The sequence below is a fragment of the Canis lupus genome, chromosome 14 (assembly GCF_011100685.1).
Source record: "Canis lupus familiaris isolate Mischka breed German Shepherd chromosome 14, alternate assembly UU_Cfam_GSD_1.0, whole genome shotgun sequence".
Classification (NCBI taxonomy): Eukaryota; Metazoa; Chordata; class Mammalia; order Carnivora; family Canidae; genus Canis; species Canis lupus.
Window position 1 is genome coordinate 39,725,483 of NC_049235.1, and position 9,310 is coordinate 39,734,792.

The window sequence follows — 9,310 nt, forward strand, 5'->3', positions numbered from 1 at the left end:
ACAGGGCATGTGTTTCTGACCAGGAATCACTTCACTATTTTGACTATGACCTTTCCTTCCCCAGTTGATCTACCAAATTGATGCCTGAGTGAGTGTGACTTGGCTGCAGAGGAGTTAATGCTCGTGCCTGGTGGTTTTTGCATCCTGTGTCATTTGGCTGCTTGCTGATTGAATGTGATACAGTCCTCCTAGCAGGGGGTATCCTGGAGCAAGAGCATGGGAAGCTGGGTTCCAGGTCTCCCATGAATCGCAGCTTCTCAATTTTTTCTGGCTCTCCGACCTTGGAAAAATCACTTAATTCTCATGTGCCCTGGTTTGCTCTAAAGGGTGTGATAATGTAGCACAAAACGCTGCTTGACCTCATTGGTTGTGTCATTAGGATGATGCATTTGGAAAGGCCTCTGATAACCTGTTTGTCAAGTGTCTACTTTGGGCCAGCCTGGGTACTGGGCAGATGGGACAACAATCCTTCTCCTCTTGAAGCACCCATTCCAGTGGGAAAGTGCTGTGTACCTATCAGGGGATCGCTAGTTTCCTTAAAATTGGATCCAGATTATCATCCAGAAGTCCAGTCATAGAACAGACACCACGTTCTCTTGTGTTGTTATTTGTCCCACTATTAGTATGTGAATATTAGTCTCCAAGCTGATGAGTTTCACATTAAAAATGAAAGCCGGTGCTTCTACGTGGTTTGAACCCGAAGGAAGCAAGGAGTCTTTGATAACACATGGTTGGATTCAAGCCTGACCTAGGTGTCCTTGACACTGGGGCTCCTCTTGATCCTCCTCACCCTCAGATTCTGATGCAGAGCTCTCCTGTCTCTGTCTGGTTTGTGTAGAAGTAGCAGCCTTCCAGGTCCTGGCCCCTGGAATCCCCTCAGCTCAGGCCCAGTCTGGGAAACGTTTTCTGCACTGTGTCCTGACCCCAGCTGGACATCCCCTGGGGCCCCACTGGCTACCCGTTAAGTAAGGCCACTGTCAATAGCCTGCACTTTGTTTTTTTTTTTTTTTTTTTTTTTTTTTGTAGAGTGCTTTTAGGAACTTGAGAGGGAAGACACCAGAGCATTAAAATGTGAAATATGCTTGTGTTGTAGATTTTTACTTTATTTTTATTATTATTGTTTATGTTGTAGATTTTTAGCATGTATTTTAATTTTTATTATTTTTAAAAAGATTTTATTTGTTTGACACAGAGCAGGTACACCAGTAGGGGGAGGGGTAGAGGGAGCAGGAGAAGCAGACTACCCCCTGAGCTGGGAGCCTGATGTGGGGCTCCATCCCAGGACCCTGGGATCATGACCTGAGCTGAAGGTAAACACTTAACTGACTGAGCCACCCAGGCGCCCCTAGCATGTATTTTTAAAATCTGTTTTTTTATGGAGGTTTTGAAGTTATAAACCAAGAACACTATATATGTTCACACCCTTTGAAACCAAAATGCTGCTGTCTTTGTGCATATGTGCACATATAAGTATATATATGTTTTTTCATCTTGAGGTGAAATCATACATCTTTAATAACAAAGTACGTATCCAGACTAGCCTTTATGAAGGAACTGGGAAGTTGTTTCTTTGACTAGGTGCCAAATAGTAATAAGTTGTACCATTTATTGAACACTTGCTCTGTGTTTAGCTTTTTACATGTTTTATCTCAGTTCTTACAATAATATTAGGAATTGGGTGTCATCTCAATTTTATAGACAAGGAAATTATAGGAATGGTGGAGACATCATATGAATTCCAGGAACTGGCAAGTTTATAATTAGTGGAACTCTTAAATGCTGGCTAAATTTGGCAAGTATAATTGTGGCATTTTTCAGATATATTCATTTTCTCTCAATCTTGGGTATCATCTCTCCTTTTTTGGACTCCTCCCCACCCCTCTGGCTAATTACAAATTGTAAGTCACTTCTATTAATAGTCATAGAAAAAGAAAGTTATAGACTAAAATTATAAACTGTTGGTAAGTAACCAACTATAAACATGGCAGTCCTAGTAATTTTTTATGTTTGCTTCATACCACAAATGGGAGCCAGCTTTCCTTCTTTATTGAATTAATCTCATTAATATAACTACATGTCCCTTACAGTGTAAACTTCTGTATTAGAATTTTATATTTCTTAAAAATTTAAGGAATATTAGAGTTTTTACAAAAGGATACCATGGAAAGACTAGTTTTATACACACACACACACATTTTTATAAATCTTTGTGTTCAATAGAGGGCACCATAGCACAGATCATGAATGTCTTCAGTGAGGATTTGTAGGTTTTATTTATTTTTTCTCCTGGTAAGAGGTAAACAGGCTGAATTAATTTTTTCCCCTTACATCCCACTGCTAACCTTCCATACTCTATACACATGTGTATATATCATTATATTGGGTTCAGTAGACAGGGCATCCTTAGTTAGGATTAAGTGGTTTTGCATAGCTATATATTGTTCCCAGCTGGACCAGTATATAATACACCTAATAAAATCATGCTGAAGAAAACCAGATTTTCTACTGTGTCCAGTTCAAGGGAAAAACAGGATTTGCTTTGTTTAGTTTAAAGTTGTTTTGGGGAAAGGAATAACTTTTGGCTCATGTTGTAAATATCTTTTCAGAAATTTCTTTAAAATTTCAGAGACTTTTTTTTTCTGCTTTTATAAAGGCTTGAAAATTATATACATTTATTTTTATGGAAGCTTATAAAGATGACATTTTATTGACGGTTTTACAAAGTACTCTTTGTATTAAGTTTGAAGTTGATTTTCTGCTATTAGATTTGTTTGTGGAAAATGTGGCACAAATATGACTACAGTAAAAATAGGATTTAATATTATGATGGTGGCAGTCACAACATTCTCTGAAATACCAGATACTACTTAAAATGAATGAGCTGCGCTCACCGAACCAGATGGGAAAGTATTTACAAAATCTGGTATTTTTAATTGCGAAATGAAATACCTGAGAGTAAAAATCATAAATATGTTCAAAATTTCTTTTGCTTATTTAAAACCCATACCCATGGAGCACGGCCACGTAAATTTAGCCAGCCAGGAGAGGGCATTCCAATAACCAAACTGTGCCTAGCGGGTGTCCTGTTTTGTGAGTCCAGGGCCATGTAGTGTTCAGATCCTGCCTCCCTGGGAGCGGGGGTCACATCTTCCACTTCAGAATCCTGAGCTGGGTGTGTGCAGGCTCCCTCTTGCTTTTCACCAGCATGCCCTCCAGATGGCAGTAATAAGCAGAAAAGAAAACACTGGGAAATAATGAGTCTAATGTACAGTAAAATTGGAAATTGAATTATAGCTCAAGAAAAAGGACAGTAGCCTTGAGGTCCCGATCAACCTGGACTCTGATCACTTTTGTTTGCTGCACCCATGTGTTAGGTTACTAGCAAGTTAATAACCGCGCGTGAGCAGTTCAAGGCTCAGTAGAATTGCTTTAGACATGAAATAAAGCTAAAATGAATTTGTGTCCAATATCATTGGCATTAGTGCTCATTACTTTTGTGGTGTAATGCCTCGAACCATCTAAAATCAATTTTAAAGATTACCTATTATTTTATAAAGAAAATAAAACACATTTCCAACAGAAATAAAGCAGTGAGTATAATCCTATGAGCAGTTCCTTGTACCGTGGCTGGCAGGAAGACCACTGACAGGCAGACACAGGAAACTCTGCAAACGGCGAGCACAAGTTAATATTAATGGGTCGTTGCCATATAAATCCTCTCTTGAAGTATTTAAAACAAGAGTGGTAAACATTTGTAAATGTAGAAAATAAATCTCAAAAAGTAGTAAAAGGGATTTACTACTTTACTACTTGTACTTGGTAAATTAATCTTCATCATGTGATATGGTCATCTTCTGGGAGAAGCCAGGGCAGAGGACACGGAGGGGAGGGGAAGTACTTAGCTGCTTTGCTTGAGATTTTGCCCTTTTAAAAGGCACAAAGGTTTTACTTTTCCTTTTAGTAGGCCTGTAAAAATATTTTCCCAAGCTACATTGGTAAGCCTGTTGAAGCTAGATTTTTGGTTTTCATGCTCTACGTGTTTAGACTTTTGCCTTCTTGAAGAAAAGGACTCTGTTTTATTTTGGAGGAAAGGAAATCTTCTAATGACCTTGAGTTTTAAGCACATTGACATAAATGCCCAAAAAAGATATGCTTTCCTAATTATTTGTGTAAAAATGCAGAATATAAGGTAAGGTTCATTTGGTCTGACATACATGATCCGGTTTTCATAGAGCTCTCTATGCAAAATCCTGTGTTGGGCAAAATTATACTCCGGTTTTAGTGTTTTAGTTTTGTCCCCTCTATCTGGTCTCTGGTCTGAGTGCCTGGTATTATATAATTACTGAACTATTTATAGAGACTAAATTATTGTATATCAAGTTCTTTCCTAAAATGGTAAAACCAGTTTTAGTTTAAAAATAAGGGTGTACTTTGACTTAATTTCCTGTTTGAAGACATGAAGGTCAGAAAAAAAAATACCACATTCGGTGATAATATGATTTTGAGCCGGTACAGATTTGTTGGACTTGTTTTTAGCTTTCCCTGGAGTTCTGATGCACTCACTGGTTGAAATCTGTACTCTCTGTAAACTTTGACCTTGAATGTGGGAAGGCTAATAAGTACTTATCACAAAATTATCATATTTTAAGTGTATATATGGTAAAATTGGCTGGGAGTAATTTTATTTGGTGGCTTATTTTAACGACATAGAAACACAGTGCCACCGAAGATTATGGAGAAATTTTTAGTTAGTCTTAGGTATTCAAAAAAAAAAAGCCACTTCTCAGGTTAGCCCTTGTAAACATGTACCTAAGCATACTTGTAAAGTTTTAAAATATAAGACATGCTGAGAAATATATTGACTTTTTAATACAATTTTTAATAGTTGTTGAAAGTTTTGATGTTTCATGACAGCCTAGCCCATAAAGATCACAGAATAGACGTACTGGTTGGCAGTAAAAAAAATTTTTTTAAGGAAAATAAATTTCTAGGAGTATAAGCAAAATCTTTCCATAATTAATCCACATGGTCACAACAGATGGTTAAATTGAAGAAATGTCCTTGAAGTTATTCTTTTAACAGATGTTCTTAACTATTAGCTTCATGTTTTTACCCACCTAAATTTCCAAATAATTGAATAAAAGTTAACATATGCTTTCATCCTTTTAATAGGCAATGTCTTTAATTGATGCAAAGTTTGCCATAGTGAAGAGATTACTTCAGTGGCACATTTTTAGCGTTTCTCTCTGTCCTACCCTCTGTCCATCCCTGGTCACCGATCATTTCTCCTTTTTCCCTTTTACATAGGGTCCTACAGAACGCACTCCTGCTCTCGGATAGCTGCCTTCACCTCTTCTTGCAGAGCCACTTGAATTCAGAAGACATTGAGGCTTGCGTTTCTGGGCAGACCAAGTACTCTGTAGAAGACGCGATTCACAAGTTTGCCTTGATGAACAGACGTTTCCCTGAAGAAGATGAAGAAGGAAAAAAAGAAAACGATATAGATTATGATTCAGAAAGGTATTTCCTTGCATTTCGATGTAATGTATATGTGTTTGCATAATACAGAGTGCACATATGCATGTGTATAGATATATCTACACACTTCACTTTTTTGTTGATGTAATACTAAGATAATGAAAAAATTAATTGACTGAGATTTTATTGAGCTGTGACAGCTCATCATAGTAGTCTTCACACACACCTCCACACTGAATTAATGAATGCAGTAGAAATTCAATTATCTGCATTCTGATTATGTGACTTTCATTTAGTCAGACTTGAATTATTCGCGTTTAAATTATCTAGCTAAAAAAATATCCAACTGCACTCCAAATGGCTAATTAAAAGTCCAAATTTCCTGTCTCTCTTTGTGACTGGAGATAATTAAAGTTCTCCTCTGTTACTCAGGCTTTGAGTGTGTTGTGAAAACCAATTTCCTCTTTTTATTATTTTCCCCCTCTCTTCTTTTCCAGTTCATCCTCTGGGTTTGGACACAGTAGTGATGACAGCAGTTCACATGGATGTACGATGAGCACAGCTCCACAGGAATCCTGAAAAATAATTCTAATGTTACCATCTTAGGAATAGCAAATTATGTCCACTCATGGAGAAGAAAGCTTGCTAATATATCCTTACCTAGAGCTCACTGTCATGATATTAGGAATTTAAATTCTTAAAGACGCTGGGTTGTTTATTAGTGGTATTTTTATGTTGTGTCTTATTTTGGCTAAGCTCCTGTAAAAAGCTAAAGGCCTGTGAATGCAGTCTCCTTATAGGCAAACATTATTGGTAAAATAAGATCCTGCCCTGGAATGAAATGATATATGCATTTAGAAAAATCTCCTTGGTTTTTACTGAATTTTAAAAGATAGGTATATAGGTAGCCTGCATTTAAATTCCAGACAGCACATTCCTTCTTGCATCAGTGGGACAGTGTTAGCATCAATACAGCCTGTATGATCTTAACCACGATGGAAATTGACAGCATAGACCAGGCCGCCTCTCTCAGACATGTGGCTGATATTTTGTGGGCACCCACCCCCTGCACTGGGGAAAAACACTTAGCTTTGCGCTGTTTGATTGGAATATTTTAAGAAGTTTCACCTTTCCAGTATTTTATTTCACATTTAGATGGAAAGTGTATCTTATGCATAGAGACATGTTAAAATAATGTTGATGTCTTACACAAAAACAGAAATAGTGTTAGTCATTTTGCTTATATTTGCAATATATGGATTCAGAAATACATTTTCATTATCCAGATTCACACATGGTTTCTGGAAACAAGTAGTTTGTTTTCATTATTGTTGTGCGATTAGAATTTACGGGTTAACTATTTATTTTTTGACTAAATGTGCAATTTCTTACCACTAGGTAACTTTCAGTGTCAGTGGTGGCTACTTGTCACTTATTTTTACGTTAGAAGTGGGATCTTATAAAAATTAGTAAATTTATCAGTAAATATTCCTGTGATTTAGAAAAGAATATCAACTTGCTAATTTAAATTTTTTTTTCATTTTTAAAAAGCCCTTTCTTTTAAAGCATCTACCGAGGACTGGTATCATTTAATAAAATGTTGCCTTTTTTTAGTGACTCAAAGAGAAAAGGTCTGAGATAAACTACAGTGAACTTCAAATTTCAGACGAGGCAGCATTTTCTTGAGATAAATATCCAAGTTTCTTTTTTGTTGAATGGTATGAAATATCTCTGAAACTACCGGGAAGATGTTTTTACAACACTGGAATAACTTGTTGCTTTAATTAAATGTTACCTCACCTCATTTTATTTTAACTGGGAGTTTAAAAGTTACCATGTTATTAAAAAGTCTTTGAAATGCTGGTAACAAAGAACAGAAAAAAATATTAAATTTAGAATAAGAATGATCTCCTTAATTCTTCCTTCTTGTTTTTATTTGGTCTAAAACATTGAGCTTCTGTAAATATTGATTTAATGTATCTTGGATCTCATTACTTTACTTTATTCATCTAAGACTTATTATTTCAATACAGAGGAAAAAAAGATTTAGCAACTTCTTTTTATCTTGCTAACATGTAAAGTTTGCCATCAAGTCATTTAAGAGCGATCCTTAGCTTGCTGGCAATATGTATTTGAATTCACATTATTTGTTTAAACAGCAGTTTTGAAAAGCATGTCAAGTGCCACCGATTGTCGTATTATTTTTAGATGATGTAACATAGCCATCAAAATTGATATTAAGTATGCCTAATACTGTGGTATGTAAACTTCACAAGATCATCGTTTTCACATTAAACGTGAAAAAATCAAGTTCAGTTTGTTGGATCACTTATTTTATACAAGAGAATATATTTCTTCTGACTAACACCTAAATAGGGGTGTTTCTGAATGAGCAGTAAATTTTAATGAGAAACTTTGGTAAGATTCGGTTTAATAGTCCCTATAGCTGTGCACAAGTGAAGCTTTTAGCCTTGGTTTGATGATTGTGATATCTAAGCGTTGGCTTCTTAAAACTCATTTTCTGCAGCTGAGATATTTAGGTGAACTTCAGCCCCCTGTGGCTTCCTTGCTTTGTTCTGGTCTCTTACTTTTCTCTGGCATATTTTTACAAAGCTTTCTTTAGGAAAAGAAAATAATTACTAAGTAACTAAATTAAATAGATGTTTATTTAAAACTATTTTTAGTGTAACTTAAATTTAAAGAATTCTAATCTTGGATGCTTTATGATTTACACGCAGCGACACTGTATTTCCCTGGCTAATTCTGAAAGGGTAAATGATTCACCTATAAAGCCAGTTTATGTGTATTGTTGGAGAACTGACTTTATGTATAACCCAGAGGTGTCAACAATGAAAATCAACAACCTGTTACTTAGGGCTTCTTCAAAGTCTCACTTGGAAGAAAGTGATTTAGATAGCAGTTAAAATTTCAAGTTTTAAAAATTACTAAGGAAAACCAGAAATGTTTGTCTTTAAGTAGTTATATCCCTTAAAATATTAAATATCTTGCAGGAGCTTTTCAAGCCTAATGCACATTTTATTGAATAATTAAATACAAGTGATATGCAATAACCTTACTGTAGTAAGGTAAAAGAATAAAATTTCTTTTATGGCTATTCAGAACATAAACAAATTCATTTAGTCTAGTCACAATTGCTGTTATAGCCAACAGTAAATTGAATGCCACTGTGAACTCTGTTTGTTTTTTTGATGCCTTAAGGATTCATCACTATTGAGCTGCTGTGGCACAAATAAGGTTTTCAGTATTTCAGCGAAAAAGGAGAAGACCCTTTTTCCACGAAGGGCCTCTACAGTTTTAAGACAAAAATAACAAGACAAAGGCTTATTCTGTTTCTAGTTTTCCTCCTAACATTTAAATTGCTTAGTCGATGTCCTGTGAATACAATGTAGCATCTTTTCAATGGATAAAACCATTTATTTCAACATAATTCTGTTTTTGTTTGGAATATAGACCTTTTCTTACTTTATTATATATACGCACACTTTCAAAAAGAAATGCCGTCTGAAATTAATTACTGCAACTTGACATTCAAAGCATAGACACAATGTCCTTTGCAAATAAAGGTCATAAGACATTAATACACTGTTAACAGGAAGTTCAAAAATTGTCGAAGAGTGTAAGCAACAATTTCTCTAAAATCTGAAACATTTACAAAGGATCTCGCCTCTGTTCTTTGCCATATGCATCTCACAAACGAGTCCCCATTGTCCCTGTAAGTCAGACCCGATTGCTCTCCGCCCTTGTTGCAAACTTTTCCTACATCGTTACTATGAACAGTGCATTGGACACTAATTTATTTTAGCTGCGCAAA

General features: G+C 35.7%; 1 protein-coding gene and 1 long non-coding RNA gene across 6 annotated transcripts in view; one reads left to right on the forward strand and one right to left on the reverse strand.

The window, feature by feature from the left end:
* The window catches only part of SNX10 (sorting nexin 10), a 74,148-nt gene extending 66,360 nt beyond the window's left edge, over window positions 1-7,788 (forward strand). For all 5 annotated transcript variants that reach the window (XM_038557157.1, XM_038557161.1, XM_038557158.1 and 2 more), the window contains 2 exons: window positions 5,308-5,520; window positions 5,976-7,788. In XM_038557157.1, coding sequence (XP_038413085.1) covers window positions 5,308-5,520; window positions 5,976-6,057 — 295 coding nt within the window. In that variant the 3' untranslated portion in view covers window positions 6,058-7,788. The remainder of the gene's footprint in view (window positions 1-5,307; window positions 5,521-5,975) is intronic.
* LOC119866299 lies at window positions 4,859-6,231 on the reverse strand. Its single transcript, XR_005369578.1, has 2 exons — window positions 5,907-6,231; window positions 4,859-5,465 (listed from the first exon to the last, which is right to left on the reverse strand). It is a non-coding gene; the product is annotated as an uncharacterized LOC119866299 (long non-coding RNA).
* Window positions 7,789-9,310: the final 1,522 nt, after the last annotated feature.